The 24,204-nt window shown below is 36.7% G+C and overlaps 1 protein-coding gene across 4 annotated transcripts in view; it reads left to right on the top strand.

Moving 5' to 3' along the window:
* Positions 1–24,204, top strand: part of LRR (capping protein regulator and myosin 1 linker 1 leucine rich repeat protein) — a 1,021,987-nt gene that overhangs the window by 366,239 nt on the left and 631,544 nt on the right. For all 4 annotated transcript variants that reach the window (XM_090381859.1, XM_090381857.1, XM_090381858.1 and 1 more), the window contains exon 15: positions 18,352–18,503. In XM_090381859.1, coding sequence (XP_090237985.1) covers positions 18,352–18,503 — 152 coding nt within the window. The remainder of the gene's footprint in view (positions 1–18,351; positions 18,504–24,204) is intronic.

Genomic DNA, 24,204 nt, shown 5'->3' with positions numbered 1-24,204 from the left:
AGCATCTTGGTATTATTTTTCATGGAAAATTGTCATTCTTACCACACATCCAGAATCTTTCCAAAAAAGTGAAAACTTTTACAGCCACGTTATTCAAAATCTCTCAGCAGGACTGGGGTTTAAAAAATGGAACCCTCAGAATTCTATACTACACAGTGTTTATTCCAAACGATACATATCCAGTCAGCATATGGTTTCACAGAACCAAATGTATTGCAGTTCAAACTGAACTAGACAGTGTCCAACAGACCTTTTTGCTAGCTCTCCTGAGAACTTGTAGAACAGTTTCAACCTCATCTTTGCAAGCCGTCACAGGCTTATTACCTCTGGATCTATATCTTATATACAAAGGCTTTGTTTACTATATTCGTAAAGGATATCCTCTAACATTTTCCGATTTGACCTCTGATCCCACTGCCGATCCAAAGAACAAAAGAGCGAAATGTTTATTTTATTTTTATTTTTGAAACGTAATAATATTTTCTACATTAACTGAGCTTCATTAAAAGATGGCAAGTGAGATGGAATTCCTCAACCAAAAGAGCAGTGACCAGATGTTTTATACCTGATATTAAATTCACTAACTCAAAAAGTAATCAGTTTTGGTTCTACCCAAGTCTTCTTACATCATACATTCTAACTGGCCACGGTTCTTTGAATCGTCTTCATCTAGCAATATGAGATACCTGTTTCTGTGGCGGCCTCTGAATACTGGAGTCATGTCTTATTTTTCTGCCCAGTTTTCCAAGATTTAAGACAAACATTATCTAGTACAGTGCATAATTTCTCTCCTAGTAATGAAAGATATCTTATTGCAAATCAAAATACGTTCTTAGCTCTACAGAAATTTGCTACACAGGTTTCAACAGACGATGCAGATTACTGAGTTAACTTCTGTACTGAACAAAGCTACTTTTTTTTCCCTTTAATAATAATTATTATTTTAATATTTTATCTAATTCATTTATTATTTATTTATTTTATTATTTTATTTTTTTATTATATATTTTTTTATCTTTATTTTATTTATTTATTTTTATTTTTGAAATGTAACAATTTTTCCCTAAAATTCTTAATTGTGCTAGTCCCTTGAACAGTTTTTTTAAATTTTTTTATTGCTAGTCCCTTAGGAGGCAGGAATCGCTGGTCTCCAGTTTATTAGAGACAGGATTTTAAACTGCCTGTACTTAGATTTGGGCTTCCTGGGTACTGGAACTGCTGACATCCATTGTTATAACACTTCCTCCAGTGGATGCGGGAGTCTTTATGGGGTCACCACCGTAGGAGACTGCTGCACTCATAGTACTTGCGCTTATTCCTATTGGTGCTGGAAATATTACATTTAGTTTAGTACATGTAGAAGTTTTTTTTTTTTGTTAGTTGTTGGCACATTGGTTTCTGTGGCCATAATGCACCTTCCAAAGTTTTTGCGTTTTACTCTGATCCAAGGCAGGATTCGAACCCGAGACCTTTGGGTTGCGAGGCAGGCACTTTACCCACCTGGCTAGCCCGCTTGGCACATGAATAGTTGAGCCTGCCTCCTCGTGGTATGGACAGGTACTGGGAAGCAGCCTTCCTGGTGATCGCTGCTTCCTGGTAGCAAAACGGCCAGAAACAGCTACAACACACACACACACACACACACACACACACACACACACACACACACACACACACACACACACACACACACACACACACACACACACACCTTCTTCACATTGCAAAAAAATATCGTACACTGATCATTCTCTATGAGACTCAAGGATCTCTGTGATATCTGCTGGTTCCAGTTCTTTAAATCCCTTTCTGCTAGTCATTTTGCCAATTCTCACAATCTCAAGTACCTCTGGAAAAGCTTAAATAAATTCAAGGAAGAACTGTACATACTTTTATAGCAAATGGATGTGTGAAATGGAATTTTTTTTTTTTTTTTGGTTGATTTTGTGTAATCTTGCTTTCTTGCATTGTGTACCTCTCTTAATGCTAATGCTAACTACCTACTTCTACAACACCAGATGGAAGTTTGTTCTGTCAACTATCTGAAGACAAATTTCCACACATCTGTCTTGCAACCACTTTCTGAGTTTTGAATTTATGCCCCTTGTGCATAGTTTGAGCAAGAGGAAAGATTCCATTGGTATTGAGTTTAGTCGATTAGATCTCCTTGCAGGTATCTGGTCTGCAGACGGCAATTTACAGAACTGAAGCTTTTTCTGGTAAGAATTCTGATTTTGTTTTGATTTCTTTCCTACTTTCCTTTCTTGCTTTTGTTCCCTTCAACAATCTTGTTGCTCTTCTCTGCACCCATTTTAACAGATCCACATCTTTCCTAAAATGAGGACTCCACACCTGTATTTATTATCAAGATGCTACATAACCATTGTATGTCATTAATAAAACCCCATTAATCAATCATTATCATTAATAAATTCCTGTATATCATTAATAAAACCCCCTGGACTGGCCTCACAGCCTTACCAGTTTGCACTGATCAGAGACTTCATATTTAACTGCACAATTATCTCATCTTTTTTATTCTTCGCTATCCTGAGTGTGATAGCACACAGTTGGTATATTAATCTGGGATTACTGCTCCCCATGTGATGTACCCTGCATTTTGTTAATATTGCAGTTCAATTTAATATATTTAACTTGTATAGACCTTGTTGCAGTAGCATACCCTGATTACTGTTATTAACCAGTCTGCCAGCCTTCATATCAACTGAAAATGCAGATATTAAGCCTGCATCATTGAGGATCCTTGATGCAGTGATGATCATTGATGCCTTCATCAATGTCGTTAATAAATATAGAAAACAACGAGCCAATGCTAAACCTTGGAGGGGGGATTCCACTAATTACATTAATTTAAGAAGAGCAGTGTTGCCCATTGATAACCACTATCAGTCTTCTTCCATTCAGCCATCTCTTTATCTATAGCAGTAACTTTCCCTTAATGCCATTTTGCTCTAGTTTGTACAGCAGTCTTTTATGTGCAACAGAATCAAAACCCTTTCTGAAATCCAAGTATATGATGACAAAATTATTTTTTGCATCCAGTTCCTTGTTTACTTGATCATATTATCTAATCAGATTGGTGATCTTATGTTAACAAATCCATGCTGTGACTGCAGTATAATTGCATTTCTGTCTAGATGGTCCTACATTACATCATTAACTAGTGACTCCATTATTTTTTTTCCCGAGAACAGGTATAATTTCTCGTGTCGCATTTTGATGCTCATTTGTGAAATGGGAGACGTTTGAAGATTTCCAATCCATTATCTGTCTATATATTTCATTAATCTGATGTTGCTCTCATAATTATGGCCTGGAGGTTTGCTGTCTCCCTATAATTGGATAGATCCCATCCCCAGGTGCCTTTTTTATGTTTTGCTTTAACAATGTCTATTCCACTTTCCTTCCAGTTAACAGTAAATCATTTAACTTGCTGTTAGAATTAGATAAACTTCTGGCATCTACTTCCTTAATGAATTCCTCATGTGTGAATGCAGATGAAAAATATCTCTTCAGCAACCTGAGCAGGATCGTCATCATTTAAACGATGGATATTGAGTAGTCCAATGTGATTCATCCACTTCGTTCTACTGTTTTCTTAAGTAAAGAAGTCTTTGCTTGTTTCTTTGCATATTTTTCAAAAGACTTTCCTAAGCTGCCTTAGTTTGCCTAACCTGTATTGTGACTTCCTTGTAGAATAGCTTATATATCTACTGTAGGAGTCTGTATCACCTAGTAATTTATATGCATCCCATACATTTTTCTTCTCTCCCATGGTTTCATTAGTTCAGCTGACATTAATTTAGGCCTAGAACAGTCTTTTTTAGCTGTTTTAAAAAGCTTAGTAGCTTCTATGGTTATGTCCCTGAATGCATTCCATTTAGAATTTCCTCAATAACTTCATCAGTTAGTTCGACTTCATAGAATTTAGGAACTATAGACCACTGTAATCACCTTTATGGAAACAAAATCCCTTCTCTTTGCCCAAGATGGTAATTACATCTTTAATAAATAAACCCACAAAAGTTCTGCTACTGCGTGTGTGACAAACCCAAAAGTTCCAATTAGAGCCTGGAATGTTAAAATCCACCATTACAAGACATTCTTATTTCCTGTCAAATCAGTTTGGCTGTACAGTTGTTTGTTATACTCATCACTGTCATTAGGCTTATGACATCATCCTATTAATGTTTTCCTGATGATTATGTCACACTAAATTTACTCAACATTGTGCTAGCCATCGGCATCAAGTGGGTGCACTTCCTTAGATTTTATGATTCTTAACTGAGAGCATAACCCCGTCCTCCCTCCTGTCATGTCTGTCCTTTCTTTGCAATGCAGAATTAGGGAGACAGTGCCACTTGACATATTTTTTCCACAATGAATAATCAAATTCTGCATCACTTGTGTCTCTGTGACACCATATCTCAGATATCCCTCCAGTATCTAAATTTTTGACTTAATCAGTACTTAATTCATTAAATTTATTTACTACCTAGCACTAGTGTACATGCAGCTATACATATACCTGCTTTTCTCTTAGTTACCCTAACAATGCCCATTTATTTGCTTGTTCCATGAGGAGACCCCTCCCAAAAAAATAAAAGAAACTTGCAATCCCCAACACCTTGCTTCTTGGGTTGCTGTATGGTCCAATAGAAGCAGTGCAATAATCACTTATACCTCTGCCTGTGGCTCTAGTTAATCTATTAGTCTATGTATCGCCCTAAGCTAGCAGCTTTCCTGACAATAGCTACTTCAATGGGCTCAGCACATTCTGCATTTGGGATTGCGTTGTCTGATTCACGAATGTAATTTCTGTCTTTGAGGTGAGCAGCTGAGATCTTGATGAGCTTCTTATTATAATTCCTTTTTTGGTCATCAATCCTCTTGTTCAGACTCCCATAAATTCTATTAGGAAGCTGAGTTCATGCTTAATATCCTCCCAATCTTTGCACGATCCACACAGACATCTCCTTTGGCTGTACCATGACCCATTCCACATAGGTGGGCTGAACATCGAACAACCAGGACATTTTGTAATGCTATGATTCATAAGAGACCTATCTCCTAAGTTCTCCTTCAGAGCCATAACACTGCTGTGACTTTGATCCTCTTGCTTTGGTATCCTAGTGTGAGGCATGGTTTTTGTTTAAATTCAATTTAATATGCGAATACTGGAGTAAAAGATACCTAACTACAATAATATGTATTATGCTACGAAGTTTACATTATTATATATATATTGTGCTACCAAAATGCTATTATGTATATATTGTGCTACCAAAATGTTATTATGTATATATTATGTTACTAATTTTTTGTTAATATTTGCATTAGCATTGGATATTATGCAGCATCAGCAAAAAAAAAAAAAAAAAAAAAAACCTTTTCACCCATCCACTCGCTCCAAATGTGTGTTTAGTTCTGCCTTGAATCTATTTAATATATCAACTTCTACAGTGACAGATGGAAGTTTTTTTCCAGCAATCAACCACCCTCTGGCTAAAGGCAAACTTTTGCACATCTGTCCTACAACTGTCTTTCCTCAATTTGAATTTATGTACTCTTTGGCAATTATTCTGAGCAAGATGAAGAATCCCATCAGCAGTGAGCATGCTTAACCCACTCAAGGCATTATACACCTTAATCAGATGACCTTGCAGGTGCCTAGTGACCAGACACTGTAAGTTGCAAAATTTAAGCCTTTCTTTGTAAGAGCAACCCTTTGTTCCATTCATTAATCTTGTTGCCCTTCTCTGTACTTGTTTCATCAGTTCTACATCCTTCTTAAAATGAGGCCTCCAGACCTGTATACAGTAGTCAAGGTGTGGCCTGACCATTGCCTTATACAAGGGGATAATCACATCCTTATCCCTTCTGGAAAAATTCCTGTATATTTTTCCAAAGACACCATGAGCTACTCTTGCAGACTGCTCAGAAAACTTCATATCTGACCGCACAATTACCCTCAGGTTCTTTTCATTCTCTACCACCCTCAGTGTGGTACCACACAGTTGATACGTTACTCTGGGGTTACTGCTTCCCATATACATTACTTTACATTTGTCAATGTTAAACTTCAGTTACCACCTCTCAGCTCATTTGCTCAACTTTTCTAGATCCTGTTGCAACAGCATTCTGTCATTAGTGTCATTAACAACCCTTCCAACCTCCGTGTTGTCTGCAAACTTGGACATTAAGCCTGATATACCATCATCAGTAACATAAATAAATACTGAAAACAACAATGGACCCAACACTGAACCCTGGGGTACTCCAATAATAACATAAGTCCACGAAGAGCAGTGTCCATTGATTACCACTCTCTGTCTTCTCCCACTCAACCATCCCTTTGTCAATAACAGCAATTTGTCTCCATTGCCACACTGCTCCAATTTGTGCAGCTGTCTTCCATGTGCAATGGTATCAAAAGCCTTTCTAAGATCCATATATATGATATCAAAATTATTCTTTGCATCCAGTTCCTTGGTGACCACATCATAGTATCCAATCAAATTGGTCAGACAAGACTTCCCTTTAAGAAACCCATGCTGTGTCCGAACTATAACTGAAGTCTTGTCTAGCTGATACTGCAGTGCTTCTTTAACAAGTGCCTCCATTAATTTCTCTGGAACAGAAGTTAAACTAACAGGTCTGTAATTACTTGTGTCACCCTTTGATCCTCCTTTGTGAATTGGATTCACATTTACACATCTTCATTCCCATGGGAAGCTCTCATAATTATGTCTAAGGGTTTGCTTACTTCCTTTGCTGCCTCCTTTAATATAACTGCATAGATCCCATCCACCCCAGGTGCTTTTCTTATGTTTATCTTCAACAATTTCTCATCCACTTTGCTCTCGGTTATTACAAAATCATCTAGCTCACTGCCAGAGTTTAACTCACCTCTGGCATTCATCTCCCTGAATAACTCCTGATCTGTGAATGTATATGCAAAATACTCATTTAGTTTGTTAGCTACCTGAGCAGGATCAACAGTTGAACCATCGATATCAAGTGGACCAATCTGATTCATCCCCTTCCTTCTAGAGTTTACATAAATAAAGAAATCTTTGCTGGTTTTCTCTGCATCCTTTGCCAAAGATTTCTCATAATCTGCCTTTGGTTGCCTAACCTCCTTTGTGACTTGATTATAGACCAGCTTATATCTACCATAGACTTCTGTGTCACTTGTTAATTTATATGTAACCCCATCATTTTTCTTCTCTGCCACATGTCTAATTAGTTTGTCTGACATCTATTTAGGCCTAAATCTTGAACAATATTTCTTAGTTGGTATGAAAATCCTGGTAGCTTCCAAGATTAATTCTTTGAATACTTCCCATTTTGAATTTGCTGTTGGTAACATCATCAGTTGGTCCCACCATAGAGAATTTAAATACTGTCTGAGACCACTAATCACCTTTATGAAAGCAAAAACTCTTTCATTTACCCCATATGGTAGTTACCTCTTTGAGTAAATCCCACTTCAGCACACTGTGATCACTGCCACTTGGTGGTTCCCTTATCTGTAGATTCTTAATGCATGAAGAATCACTACTGATAATCAGATCAAGAGTATTACTCCCCCTAGTTGCCTCTGGAACATGCTGATGTAGAAAACAATCATCCAATAAATCCACAAAAGCCTTGCTAGTGTGCGAGTGACCAACCCACAAATTCCAGTCAGTATCTGGGGAATTAAAAATACCCCATTATAATATGCTCTGATTTACTGGTCCACTATAGTTCTCTGTACAGTTGTTTAGTATACTCATCAGAGTCATTAGCAATATCATGTCTCGTTCCTGCTTGATCCACAAACATCAAACAAACAGTGCATTTCAAAAGGCTGTGATTCTGAGGACAACTAACCCTCCATCTCAGTTCTCCCCTGAGCCACAGCACTCCCATTAGCTTGAGCCTTTTTCTTTATATATTCTCCTATAAAGTTTACATTATTCTATATATATATATATATATACACATACACACTTCTCTCAAGTTTACCTTATTATATTACTCTATAAAATACATAATGTTATAAATTTGTAAATAGCTTTATTGAAAACACTTCTGATAGTAATTACACTGCTATGAAACTATAAAAGAATGTGAAATAGCAATATGAAAAGGAATCTGAAATCTCAATATGATTAGCACTGACAGTAGTACAAATTTGTGGGTTGGTCACTCACACACTAGCAAGTGTGTGAGTGACCAATTTTGTAGATTTCTTGGATGACTGTTTTCTACAGCAGCATGTTAGAGAGGCAACACGAGGAAGCAGTACTCTTTTTGATCTGGTTATCAGTAGTGATTCTACATGCATTGAGAATCTGTAAGATGAAGATCCACTGGGTGGCAGCAAACAGAATGTACTAATGTAGAATTTAATTAAAGAATAACTACTGTCAAGTGTGAAAGGGAAAGGCTTTTGCTAAGGTAAGGGTGGCTACAGTGGTCTCAGACAGTTTTTAAATTCTATGCAGTGGGACCAACTGATGATGTTACTAACAGAAAATTCTAAATGGGATGCATTCTGGGAAGTAATCATAGAAGCTACTAGGCTTTTCATTACCTACCAGGAAATACAGTTTAAGGGCTTAGACCTAAATGGATGTCAGATGAACTTTCGAGACAACTGGCAGAGAAGAATAGTGCATGGTATGCACTTAAATTATGATGTGATTGAGAAGCCTATGATAGATATGTTAGCCTTTAATCAAGTCACAAAGGAATATAGGCAAGCTAAGGCAGATTATGAAAAGTCTCTAGCAAAGAATGCAAAGATGTCTATGCTTATATCAACTAGAAGGAGGGATTGAATCACATTGGGCCACTTCATGTCAATGGATTAACTGCTGATGAATCTGCTCAGGTTGCTAACAAATTGAATAGGTATTTTGCACCTACATTCATGCATGAGAAATTTTGTAGTGGAAAGGATGACAGAAGTTTATCAAACTCTAATGGAGAGCTAAATGACTTTATGATAATGGAAAGGAAAGTGGAGAGGAATTATTGAAGCTGAACATAAAAAAGCACCTGGATTGGATGGGATCTCTCCAGTCATATTTAGAGAGGCAGCAAAGGAAGTGAGTAAGGCTTTATCATAATTATGAGAGCATCCTTGGATTCAGAGGAAATCCCTATGGACTGGGGATGTGTGCATGTATCCACAGTTCATAGAGGGGGGGGGGAGCATCAAAATGGGACATGAAAACTGTTAGCTTAACATGTGTAATAAAGAACCATCTAGACAGGAATGCAATTTTACTGCAGTCACAGCATGGATTTGTTAAGGAGTGTTCTGGTCTCACCAATTTTTATAATTTTATGCTATTTTATATTTGTTAAATAGTTAGTTACAGGAATTCTTGAATGAATAAAATATGTTTTTGTTGAATGTCATTTTGTTTTTATAATTAAAAAAACATTATGGAACATAACCCTACATTATGTATGAAACCTGAACCTCATATAACGCGTGATATTTCTGGAACCAAACCTCCATATTATACAAGGGTTACCTGTATATGAATCCACCTTTTCAATTACTGCTCCTTCAATGATTATATCCCTTTCTCTGGCATACTTGTTCATCATTACTTTTGTTTTTACCATATTCATCTTTAGTCTGAAATCCTTACTAACTTTGCATAACTGATCAAGATTTTCCTCTGATTATTTGGAATCACGGCTTATGATTACAGTGTCATCTGCAAATCGTAAATGATTTAGGTACTCTCCATTCACATTGACTCCTTTCTGTGACCAGTCCAGTCTTCTGAAAGCTTCTTCAAGGGCAGCATCAAACAATTTTGGAGATATTGTGATTCCTTGTCAAACACCTTTCTCAATTTTAAATTTGTTACTGTCTTTGTCTAGTGTAAGCTAATTGTTTCCAAATGTATCATCTTTATATATTCATGTATTTTTCCATGTATGTAGTACAGCCATATATAAGATGCATTTCTAAAAATAAGGCTTTTTCAGGTTTAAAAAATGTAGGTACTTCCTTTACAAGACAGATTTGTTTAATTTTATTTATCGAATAACTTATCTATATTTCCCATTTCAATTATAGAAGGGAAAATAAGCATAATTTATATATAACCAAATGAGGCAGGGTTTTATGAGGTTTTACTATATAATGGCTTTCTTGTACAATCTAACTGAAATTTGAATTGAGTTCTATACAGTGTGTCCATAAATAATTGATTACATTACAAATTGTTATATAACAGGAATTACAAGAGATATCAGCAAACAGTTTTTTCATTGTAAAGGACAACTCAAAAAGTTAAGTTTTCACATGGGTACCATTTGTAACACTCATAGGATGTCCAAACAATTCACAATATTGCACCAATTGTTTCTGACATTTGAGGTGCACATGGGCTTTGCACACCCAAGGTTCCTGAGCTGGATATCATCATTCTTCTTTTTCTTGGTGATTCCCTTTTACTTCTGACCCTTGTTCTCTCTCTCTCTCTCTCTCTCTCTCTCTCTCTCTCTCTCTCTCTCTCTCTCAGGGTTAAAAAACATTTTTTTTTTGGCAGGTGCAGTATAAGCCTCGGCTTCCTTGCACATAAGGCTAATAATAATAATAATAATAGGTTAGTATAATACAGTGACCAATAAACTAGAAACAAAAAATAATTTTGTTATCATATACTTGGATCAGGAAGGGTTTGATACTATTGCACATTCTTTTATGTGCAGTCTTGCACATAAAAGATTGCTGTATAAATTGGAGCAATGTGGCATTAAGGGCAAGTTACTGCTATGGATAAAGGGGTGTTTAATTGGAAGAAGTCAGATAGTGGTTATCAGTGGGCACTGCTCTTTGTTGACTAATGTTATCAGTGGTCCCCCAAGTTTCAGTGCTGGGCTCCATTGTTGTTTTCAGTATTTATTAATGATATCGATGGAGGTATATCAGGCCTGATATCAATGTTTGCAGTGATACAAAGGTTGGCAGCATCGTTAACGGCAGTAATTAGGGTGAGATACTGCAACAATTAAACTGAATGTAATTATACTGTGACTGCAATACAATTGCTTTCCTATCCAGATGGACCTTTACTTCTTTACTGCAGTAAGATCTAGGAAAATTGGTTGAATGGGCTGAGAAATAGCAATTGAAGTTTAACATTGACAAAGGCAAGATAATGCATATGTATAGCAGTAATCCCAGAGTAACTTATCAACTGTGTGTTTATATGCTACACATTCAGGGTAGTGGAGCATTAAAATGACATGGTGGTAATTGTGCAGTCAGAGATATGAAATTCTCTGAGCACTGCAGAAATGCTGCCAAAACTGCTAATGAGGTTTTGTCAATGATATACAGACTTTGCTAATACAGATAAGGAAGTGATTATCCCTATGTAGAAGGAAATGGTTAGGTCACCTAAGAATGGAAGCTGAGTTGTATACAGGTCTGGGGGCCTCACTTTAGGAAGGATGGAGATCTGCTGGAATGGGTGCAGAGAAGGGCAACCAAAGTGTTGAAGGGAACCAATGGGTGCTCTTATCTAGAAAGGCTTCAGTTCTGCAAAATGCAGTGTCTCGAGACCAGACACCTGCGAGGAGATCTGATTGAGGTGTTTAAAGCCTTAAATGGATTGATTAAGCTGAATGTGAATGGCATTCTTTCTCTTGCTGACACTACGCACATGAGAGGGAATTAATTCAACCATTCAACCTGCAACCATCCTTCCTCAATCAAGTTGAGGAAGGATGGTTGCAGGATTGATGTGCAGAAGTTTGCCTTCAGCCAGCATGTGGTTGATTGTTGGAACAGACTTCTATCTCTTGTTGTGGAAGTGGATGGTTTGAATAAATTCAAGGAAGAGCTAGACAAATTCTTGGAGGTTATGGATGGGAAAAATGCATAGGCTGTTTGTTTATTTATTTATTTTTGGAGATGGTATATAAATTTGCTTTCTTGCATTGTTTGCCACTACTTCTTTTAATTCCCTTTTACTCCAACACTCATTATTCAACAATTTTGGAGCCCATTAAAAAAAATTATGTATTATTTAAAATTATCGCAAATAATTGCACAACTAGTGTTAAATAAACCAAAAAAACAATATAATTAATCTAATGAAAGTTCTTGTTAGCGGAATTGAAATAATGGTGCCTGATCTGTGGATACTTTCAAACCAATCAAATAAAAAGGTTTTGGGGATGCTGTTTTATCCCAATTTTTATGTAAAGCTATTTTTTGAATTAAAAATATGATTCTAAAATTAATAATATATTATTTTGTTAGTTTAGCATAGCAGTTATCATTATTATAATACATAGTACAACTCATACATTTTACATCTAACGTTATTAAGTGTGAGGACATTATAATCAAGTGTCAATATGAATTTTATGTTGAACTTACTCATACACTATTTATTGACATTGTATTCACTGTTTCATGCCTTAATAATCCAGCAAGCAGAAAAGGCCTGATGTTATTATTGGTATTTGCCAAATGGTTATAGGTAGCCCAAGGTTTTGCTGCACCACCCAAAAAAATAAAAATAAATAAATAAACAACCTAATTGATTCCAACATTGTGTAGGTACGTGTGAAGCAGACTTTTGAATTTCTCTAAGCATTCAGATTCAACCCACCCATTGAGGCAGTTTATTGTAGTAATCAACAGCTTGTTGGCTAAATAAAAATTCCTGTAATCCAGTCTTAACCTCTTCCCTTCTAATTTGAAATTATGGCACGTCGTACTGAAATCATTTATAACATTCAAAATTTCACCCTCATTCATTTTACTATCTCCTCTGAAGTGGCTAGTTAGCAAGTACTGTAGCCCATAAATTCAGTCTGTTCTCATATGGATGGCCTTTTGCCATTATCATTAGACATGTTACCCGTCTCTGAACCCTTTCAAGAATTTCAGTGTCTCGTTTTTGGTGCAGCCTAAACACAATATTCCAAGTATGGTCTCACAAAGACTTCTTTACTTATGCAAACTGTAGAAGGGAGTGATTGAATCAGATTGAACCACTTGATATCGATGGTTTGACTGTTGATGATCCTACTCAGGTAGCTAATAAACTGAATAGGTATTTTCAATCTACATTCACTCATGAGGAATTGTCTAGGGAATTGGAGGACAGAAATTTATTAAACTCTAACAGGGAGCTAAATGATTTTGTAATAATAGTAGTAGTAGTAATAGAGGCATGTGATGCAAGCGACCAAGAATATGAACTTATGTAGCATCAGCAAAAAAAAAAAAAAATTCACTCAACCATTCCCTCTAAAAGTTTGTCCAGTTCTTTCTTGAATTTATTTAAGCTATCAACTTCCACAACGACAGATGGAAGTTTGATCCAGCAATTAACCACCTGCTGGCTAAAAGCAAATTTCTGAACATCTATTTCACACCTGTCTTTCGTCAATTTGAATTTATGCCCCCTTAGGTTCTTAGGCGCTTCCGTAGCCAGGTGGCAAGGAGCAGCAGTGCGTAGCACACACTTTTTGATTAGACCAGGGTTCGAGCCCATCACCACCAAATATGGAGCATGCGGAAAGGTCAGGGAATGACCACCGCACCAGAGCAATATGGCCTTAGTTGCCAATGCTCCTAAAAACCAAATAACAACAACAACTTAGGTTCTTAATCTGAGCAAGCAGAAGAATTCCATCAGAATTCAGCATGCTCAACCCATTCAAGACCTTATACACGTGAATCAGATCACCTCGCAGGTTCCTAGTCTCCAGCCGCTGCAATTTACAATACTTAAACCTCTCTCTCTCTCTCTTGGCAAGAGGACCCTTCATTCCCCTCACCAATCTTGTTGCCCTTCTCTGTACACGCTCAAGCAAATCTACATCCTTCCTAAAATCAGGCCTCCAGACCTGTATGCAGTACTCAAAGCATGGCCTGACCATTGCCTTATACAAAGGGATAATCATCTTTTCCCTGATAGCAAAATTCTTGTATATCATTGACAATACCCCATAACCTGCTCTGGCATCCTGTCTGCATTGCTCAGAAAACTTTATATCTGACTGCACAATTACTCCCAGATCTTTTTCATTTTCTACCACCCTAAGTGTAGTACCACACAGTTGGTACGTTCCTCTAGCCATATGCAGTACTTTGCATTTGTCAATGTTAAACTTCAGTTGCCACTTCTCAACCCATCTGCCCAAATTTTCTAGATCCTGTTGCAGTAGTGCACTGTCATTACTGTCATTAACAACCCTGCCAACCTTTGTGTATCATCTGATACTTCTACACTGTCTGGTATAACTTCACCAATTTCATTGATAAATATACAAAGCAACAGTGGGCCCAACACCGAACCCTGTGGGGCTCCACTAATACACATTAGTCCATGAAGAGCAGTGTCCATTGATTCCACTCTGTCTTCTCCCAATCAACCTCCCTTTTGTCCATTGTAGCAACTTACCCTTAATACCATCCTGCTCCAATTTGTACAGTAGTCTTCCATGTGCAACAGTGTCAAAAGCTTTCCTGAAAACCAAGTATATGATATCAAAATTATTTTTTGCCTCAAGTTTCTTTGTGACTACATCATAGTATCCAATCAAATTCGCCAGACAAGATTTCACCTTAAAAAACCCCATGCTGTTTCTGAATTATTACTGCAGGCTTGTCTAGATTATCCTGCAATGCTTCCAGTGATTCCATTGTTTTCCCTGGAACAGAAGTCAAACTAATAGGACTGTAATTACTCATGTCACCCTTTGATCCCCCTTTGTGAATTGGAGATACATTTGCACATCTTCAGTCCGTGGGGACTTCCCTGAGTCCAAGGATGCTCTCATAATTATGACTAATAGTTTGCTTAATTCCTTTGCTTCCTCTTTTAATATAACTGGATAGATCCCAGATGCCTTTATGTTTAACTTCAACAATTTCTCCTCCACTTTGCTCTCAGTTATTACAAAATCATTTAACTCTCTATTAGAGTTTGATAAACATATGGCCATCTCCTCCTTGAATAACTCATGTGTGAATGTAGATGCAAAGTACTCATTTAGTTTGTCAGCTATCTGAGAATGATCATCTACAGTCAACCCATTGATATGAAGTGGACTAAACTGATTCATCCTTCTTCCTTTTAGAATTTACATAAGTAAAGTTTTTGCTGATTTTCTTAGCATCCTTTGCCAAAGATGTCTCGTAATCTGCCTTTGCTTGCCTTACCTCCTTTGTGACTTGATTACAGACTAGCTTATATCTACCATAGGTTTCTCTTTCGCCTGATAATTTATATGCATCCCATGTGCGAGAGTGCATAGCACGAGTTCCTTGAGTGCACCATGACTACTAAATATGATAAATATTTGTATTGACGATTTATTGTAAATTCTACTGACTTGGTTGTCGTGCCGGAGTATAAACAGAAAATTAATTTTTTATTTATTTTTCTTCCCTGCCACGAGTCTCATTAATTCATCTGACATCCATTTGGGACTAAATCTAGAACAGTATATCTTAGTTGGAACAAAAAGCCTAGCTTCCAAAATTACTTCCTTGAATGCTACCCATTTAGACTTTGCTCTTGCTAATATCATCAGTTGGTCCATTGTATAGAATTTAAAAAAAATCTCTGGGACCACTGTAGTCACATTTATGAAAGCAAAAACTGTTCCTTACATCTTTAAATAAATCCCATATTAATATGCTGTGACCAATGCCAGCTAATGGTTCCTTTATCTGTAAATTCTTATTGAATGAATAATCACTGCTGATAATCAGATTGAGAGTGTTACTTCCTCTCGTTGCCTCTCTAACATGCTGCTGTAGAAAACACTCATCTAAAAAATCCACAAGTGCCTTGCTAGTGTGTGAGTGACCAATCTACAAGTTTGAATCAATAAATTGGAGGTTAAAATTCCCCATTATATAAAACACTGATTTACTCGTCCATTTTTTCTTTGCATAATTTTTCATTGTACTCAGAGTAATTAGGCCTATAACAAACTCCTATCCTCATTTTTGCTTTCCCAATGTTATGCTACTCCAAACTCAACATTGCACTGTACATCTGTGTCAACTGAATGCACTTCCTTAGATTTTATGTTTCTTAACTAACCCCCCCTCCCCTTCCTATCCTGTTTATCCTTTCTGTACACATTGTACATCCCAAATTCCAGTTCTGCATTCCTTATATCTGTGTGACATCACATCTCAGATATCCTAACATTGGTGTACATCAGGGCCCGATTTTGGTGTTTGTAGGTCCTAGGCACTTTTATTCCGAAATGTGCTTAAATAGTGGGGTAAAATATTTAGTTTTGAGAACAGTTGCTAGATAGCATATGCATACTGAATTGAAGCTCCTAGAGTCGACTGCACATGTTTTATCAGCTCGTTTTTTGTTATTCACAGTAAAAAAAGAATGAACTCTCTCTCTTTTTTTTTTTTTTTTTTTTCTTTTAAATTTTTCTCTTCCTTTTCAGGCCCTAAAATTTTCATAGGCCCCCTAGGCACTGTGCCTACGGTGCCTAATGGGAAATCCGGCCCTGGTGTACATTCACCTGTTCTTAATCTTAGTTTCTCTAACATGACCCATGTATTTATTTTTTTCATAACTCCCAGCTGTTTCTGAAATCCCCAACAACTTGCTTTCCTGGCTGCTGCTTATTCCAATAGAAGCAGTGCAAGAATCACATACACCTCCGCCTGCAACTACAGTTAATCTATTAGTTTGTGAAATCACCCCACCAAGCTAGCAGTTTTCCTACCAACTTAACGCTGCCTCGATAGCATCAGCAAATATTCTTGCACCCTTTCTATTACTGTCAATGGTTCAGGTATGAGTAGCCTGATACATAGAAAATACTGCCTTCATTGCAACATCAGAAGGCACCTCCATAGCCAGGTGGGCAGGAGCAGCAGTGCGTAGCACACGCTTCTTGATTAGACCGGGGTTCGAGCCCGTGACCACCAAATACGGAGGATGCGGAAAGGTCAGGGAATGACCACTGCATATCTCCAGAGCAATATGGCTTTAGTTGCTAATGCTTCTAAAAACCAAACAACAACAACAGCAACATCAGAGGAAAAGTTACAAATACTCCACAACAAAGTGGTAACAGCAAGCAAACAAACAGATAGACCAAAAAGGCCAAAACTATGGTCATAAGCAAAATCAATCACATAGAATCAAAATATGCTGCGGCAACCCCCCACCGAACAACTGAATAGCTTTAAATATCTAGGGAAGTTCTTCACAAATAATAATGACCAAGGCACAGAAATTAGAAGCAGAATCAGTATGGCCTAAGAGGCCTCTAAGAATCTTAAGAACTTCCTCTGCTACACTAAACTGAACTTTCAGAAAAGATATCGAATGGCCAAATGCCACTCATGGTGCAGCCTAAATGCGAGACCTGTGTCATGCGGGGAATCAGGAAACTGGAATCCTTTGAGATGTGCATGCACAGAAGAATACTCAAATTTCCATAGACAAGTCGGGTCACCAATGAGCATGTCCTTAAGAGGGTAAGGACCACAAAAACACTACTAACTACAAATGCAAGGAGGAAGACTGCCTATCTCAGTCATATTATGAGGCCCTCAGTATGACCTGCAGAAACTAATCCTGCAAGGGATGATTAAGGGAAAAAAAAGCAAAATGAAGACAGAAAAAGTTGGCTTGATATCAGCAAAGAATGGGGGGGGGCCATCTTTTGACACAAGAACTATATCATAAAGCAAGGAATAGAATTGGCTGCAAAATGTTGGTCTCCAACATTCAAATTGAACACGGAACCAAAAGAAGAAAAATCATAGAAAAACAAACTTTTTTTTTATTATTTAAATTCTATTATGTGTTATGTGAACTATCCAGTTTTCTTATTCTTTTCTGGTTTTCCAACTAAAAATGTTCCAACAGTAGAGGCATAATGAATGGGTGTATCTTCTGTTTTATTTAATTTAATTTTCTATGCAGAGAAGTGTTTCCATATAGGTAAAATAGGAGTTCATTTTCATTGTTCTTGTTTCTTCATCTTATTTCTAACTGGTTTCCATATAATCATTGACATAAACTCTTTCACATCGCTATATGGAATTAGGAAAATTTATATGCCCCTCCCCAATGACAATACCGAGTTTCTTCACTTGATTTTTAGATCACATTTTGAAATAAATTTGACATTTTTACAGAAAATTCTGTTGAAAACTTAGTGACAACACACCAGAAATAGAGAAAAATTGAATACAGTACTTGTTATTTAAAAAATAAATTCAATCCTTTTGTTTCGTACTAAATGAAACAACTTTGTTTCGTTTTCTAATTTGTTGTTTTCCTCTTGTAGGGCCATGCTTCTTGGACTTGCCTGTAATGAAATTGCTACTGATGTTGCACTTGATTTAAATAATAACGAGTTGAAGTCTCAAGGGGCTTTAGTTTTGGAATCTTGCCTTCCTGGTATTCGCTGTTTGTGTAGCTTGGATATCAGTGAAAATGGTACTTGTTTTTATTTCATAATTTATATTTGCATTATTACTTTTTTTTTTTTTTTCATTATTTTGTTGATAATGATTTACTTATTATATTTTTTTATATAAAATGAATAAATTATTATTTATTTTTTTTTTAAATTCTTTATAGTGCTTGATTTACAGAAGTCTGCTATTTTCATGTCTCTTATAAAAGAATATTCTAGATGTCATCATCATCTATTATGTCAGCCCTATTATGTATTCTGAATCACATGACATAATAGGGCTGACAGTACAGGAACCAGTAGCAGGAAGTAATCACGGAGTTCTCCAGTGCACGATGGAGAGAGAGAGAGAGAGAGAGAGAGAGAGAGAGAGAGGTAGCAGTAGTTAAAGGTAAAGGAATGGGTTATAATTTCAGAAAAAGAAAATACGATGTCTTAAGGTTATTTATGAGAGCATTACTGGACTCAGGAATGGTGCTACATGGCATCTGTTAACTAGTTAGATATTGCACAGAGAGTGAATACAACTGAATTATGATATACCTTTAAGACATTAATCACAGAAGCCTTGAATGCATATATATCATTAAAACAAATGCTTCATGAGGAGCATTCCATTTTGGATGAATAATAAAGTTGCCAGATTACTTAAACAGAAAAAGATGGCATGGAAAAGTTGCAGAGCAATAAAAGGTACTGAAGCCTATAACAGTTAAAAAAAAGAGTGATCTGCAATAGTGGCAAAGTCAGATTATGAGAAATCGCTGAGTGGAGATAAAGAATTCTTTATCCCCACTCTTGGAAAGAATGGAAAGAATTAGAACAAACTAGATTTGTCCCTTATGTAATGGACATGGGATAGTATTAGATACCCCAGTTGACGTTTCAGATGAACTCAACAGTTCCTTTGCATCTATATTTACAGAAGAAAAACCCTTTAGGTCAAAGAGAAACTATGGGAGTGAAGTCGAAAAATATGAAATTAATGATGCTGAAATTTCACATGAGTATTTAATGAAAAAACTTTCAGGTCTATGGGCAAGTAAGGCTCTTTGGGGTTGATGGCATATACCCTTTAATTTTAAGAGAGGCAGCAAGTGAGTGCATTGAACCATTGAGGCTAATTATGAGAGCATTACTGGACTCAGGAAGGAGAGATTCCGTCGGATTGGAAAGGTACCAATGTATCTCCAATACATAAAGGCGGTTCTAAGAGTGAAGTGGGAAATTACTGACCACTCAGTCTAACTTCACTAGTAATGAAAATCATGGAGGCAATGATCAAGGGTAGAAGTCAGGACCATTTGGATGGAATTGGAATTCTGAATTATACTCAGCATGGTTTTATAAAGGGAAAATCATGTTTAACAAATCTAGTTAGCCATTTTGACAGGGTCACCCATTGGATATCAGCAAATCATTTGACTCAGTCCCACGTGAGTGGTTACTTTATAGGCTGGAACAGGTTGGAATCACAAGGAAAATCCTTAGATGGATAGCAGGATCACTTCAGGACAGGAGGCCTCATGCTTCAGCAGGATGGCTTCAGGATACAGTTGTGATAAATAGTTATTTCTCAAATTGGGTTGATGTAAGAAGTGGGGTTCCCTAGGGATCAGTGTTAGGACCATTATTTATTTATTCTTTTTTTTTTTTATTATTTTCATAAATTACATTGATGAAGGGATAGAGGGCATGATGTCTAAATTTGCAGATGTTGTAAAGATTGGTAGAGTAGTTAATGATCACCACCAAGCACAGCTTCTTCATTGTGACCTAGATAGACTTCAGGGATGGTCAGAAAAATGGCATTATGTTTAATCCAGCAAAATGTAAGATTTTGCAGGATGGGGAACAGAACACCTGGGGAACAGTAACCCTAAAATAACTTATACACTTGGTGTAGTTGAACTAAAGCCAATAGTGAAGGAAAGGGACCTGGGTGTTCAGATGCAGTCAGGCATGAAGTTCTCCGAGCATTGTAGACAGGTTGTAGGGAAGGCCCCCTGGTGTCCTACCAATGATTTATCGAACATTCGCTGTAAAGATAAGGACGTCAAAATCCCATTATATGAGGCTATTGTTAGACCACACTTGGAATACCATGTTCAGGTATGGACACTGCACTTAAAGAAAGACATTGAGCTTCTTAAAAGGGTCCAAAGACGGGTAACTTTCCTGGTGAAATCAGCAACATGGCATCCATATGAGGAAAGACTTCGAATATGTGGGTTGCAGAGCTTGGAAAGTAGGCACCTTAGTGGAGACTTGATTGAGGTGTTTAAGGCTCTGAGAGGCATACATAGAATTTTCACGGCTATAAATGATTCTAGAACAAAGGGGCATAAATTCAAGTTACGGGGGCGAGGAAGAGATGTTTAGACTGGATTGCAGGAAGTTTTATTTTAGCGAGAATTATGAATTACTGGAATAAGTTACCTACATGGGTGGTAGAGGCTGACAGTTTGGGGAAATTCAAAGGTCAGTTGGATAGTTACCTATGGGAAGAGGGAAATGCATAGGTTGTCTGTTGTATTTTCTTTTATTAATTATTTATTTTTTAAATTTTTCTTATTATTATTTTATTTTGTTATTATTATTATTATTATTTTTTTGGCTGTTGCAGCATAAGCCATAGAGTTCCTTGTACTATGTGGCCATTGCTAATACTAACACTATTACAGTAAGGCCCTGTCTTACGTAAGCCAGAGTTATGTAACTTCCAACTTATGTAATTTTTTTTTTCTTTTTTTAAGGATTGTAAAATTTAAAACAGCAAAAAAAACAAAAACAAAAAAACCAATCAATAATGACGAACACAGCACACACAAATCGCATGCATGAGATACGGAGTAACAAGTTTACGAAGCTGAAAAAAATAAGAATCAAGGGAAGATCCTGAAAATTCATTTATGGTTTTTTTTTTTATATCACCTAAGATTTCAGTGAAGGGGGGCACACATTTCACCATAATAACGTAAAATCCCCAGAATTCCAGCTATTGGTATTATCGCAAATGCAATAAGATCAAGTTTACTACCCGTTTAGAATAGATTGCATTAACAAAAAAAGCCCAATAATCTGGAAACTGCAAATTGTTTTTATTTTTTTTATGGTAGTGACTTCCTGAATTGTGCTTTAATAAAATGTGAGCTCTTGTGAGGTGACAATAGTGTGTTTCCACCTTGACCCTGTAAAGTTCTCTACGTAAAATTTCATTTTGACCATTATCATGATGCCGACTAAGAGAATAAGTGAGAGTTCTACTAGTAAATCTACTAAGAAAAGGAAAGCAATCTTTTTGGATCAGGAATTTAAAATAATAAGGATGTATAAAAATGGTCAAACATTAACTAAGTTTCACATGGAATTTAGATTTGTTAGTGTCGACAGTGATCACAATAATAAAGGACAAACGCAGAATACGAGAATCGGTGAAGGAACACCAATGAAGTCAACTATAATAACCAATGCTAGGAAATACATATCAGTTTTTACAGTACAATAACATGTGTTTTTCTTCCTTTTATGTTTTCTTTTCTTGTGGCCAGAGTGGCCACAAGAAAAGAAAACTCTGGCTGCTTTCACTGCTGTCCTAAGATTAAGTTTTTAATTGAACTAATTAAAAATATATAACTATTTTTCTATATATATAAAAAAATATATAACTATTTTGCTTCATTCTTCTGAGGATATTATGTGGTTTTTGTAATTTTGGCATATAAGGGATATAGTAGCAATATTTTATTAGTCATCCCCGAGTTACATAAAACTAAACTTATGTAAGAAGTCCTGGAATGTATCTCATACATATGTCGGGGACTTGCCGTATGCAAATATATATTTGGAAAATTAAATGCACTAGGCATAATCCTTATGGGTTTTGATAATTAACTATATAATATCGGTGTAAATACACCATAGTTAACCCATATATTTGAGCTACGATTGTAGCGTAGAAGGCATCGTTTTAAATGTATCTCATAATGTGGTTGCCTTCACAACAAGATAGCTACTATTGAATTACTTCAAATAAATAACGCTTCTCTAGTAGAGAAGACTACTGTTATTTATTTTCAGCGGTACCACCACCCAGACGATCGTTTCGAAGCTTTTTGGCTTCGTCATCAGTGGGCGGGCAGGTACCCAGGTAATACAACAAGCCATCTCAGTTGCGAAGTTATATCCACATTATGAGAGATGCCAGAAGGGTGTGGTGGTAATGTATTTGGAAAATTAAATGCACTAGGCATAATCCTTATGGGTTTTGATAATTAACTATATAATATCGGTGTAAATACACCATAGTTAACCCATATATTTGAGCTACGATTGTAGCGTAGAAGGCATCGTTTTAAATGTATCTCATAATGTGGTTGCCTTCACAACAAGATAGCTACTATTGAATTACTTCAAATAAATAACGCTTCTCTAGTAGAGAAGACTACTGTTATTTATTTTCAGCGGTACCACCACCCAGACGATCGTTTCGAAGCTTTTTGGCTTCGTCATCAGTGGGCGGGCAGGTACCCAGGTAATACAACAAGCCATCTCAGTTGCGAAGTTATATCCACATTATGAGAGATGCCAGAAGGGTGTGGTGGTAATGTATTTGGAAAATTAAATGCACTAGGCATAATCCTTATGGGTTTTGATAATTAACTATATAATATCGGTGTAAATACACCATAGTTAACCCATATATTTGAGCTACGATTGTAGCGTAGAAGGCATCGTTTTAAATGTATCTCATAATGTGGTTGCCTTCACAACAAGATAGCTACTATTGAATTACTTCAAATAAATAACGCTTCTCTAGTAGAGAAGACTACTGTTATTTATTTTCAGCGGTACCACCACCCAGACGATCGTTTCGAAGCTTTTTGGCTTCGTCATCAGTGGGCGGGCAGGTACCCAGGTAATACAACAAGCCATCTCAGTTGCGAAGTTATATCCACATTATGAGAGATGCCAGAAGGGTGTGGTGGTAATGTATTTGGAAAATTAAATGCACTAGGCATAATCCTTATGGGTTTTGATAATTAACTATATAATATCGGTGTAAATACACCATAGTTAACCCATATATTTGAGCTACGATTGTAGCGTAGAAGGCATCGTTTTAAATGTATCTCATAATGTGGTTGCCTTCACAACTCTTATGTGGTTGCCATAAGGATTATGCCTAGTGCATTTAATTTTCCAAATACATTACCACCACACCCTTCTGGCATCTCTCATAATGTGGATATAACTTCGCAACTGAGATGGCTTGTTGTATTACCTGGGTACCTGCCCGCCCACTGATGACGAAGCCAAAAAGCTTCGAAACGATCGTCTGGGTGGTGGTACCGCTGAAAATAAATAACAGTAGTCTTCTCTACTAGAGAAGCGTTATTTATTTGAAGTAATTCAATAGTAGCTATCTTGTTGTGAAGGCAACCACATTATGAGATACATTTAAAACGATGCCTTCTACGCTACAATCGTAGCTCAAATATATGGGTTAACTATGGTGTATTTACACCGATATTATATAGTTAATTATCAAAACCCATAAGGATTATGCCTAGTGCATTTAATTTTCCAAATACATTACCACCACACCCTTCTGGCATCTCTCATAATGTGGATATAACTTCGCAACTGAGATGGCTTGTTGTATTACCTGGGTACCTGCCCGCCCACTGATGACGAAGCCAAAAAGCTTCGAAACGATCG

This window comes from Mastigoproctus giganteus, chromosome 9 (genome assembly GCF_048544385.1).
Source record: "Mastigoproctus giganteus isolate SK-2022 chromosome 9, ASM4854438v1, whole genome shotgun sequence".
NCBI lineage: Eukaryota > Metazoa > Arthropoda > Arachnida > Uropygi > Thelyphonidae > Mastigoproctus > Mastigoproctus giganteus.
The sequence above is the reverse complement of the archived record's forward strand: the minus strand, read 5'-3'. Positions and strand labels throughout refer to the sequence as shown.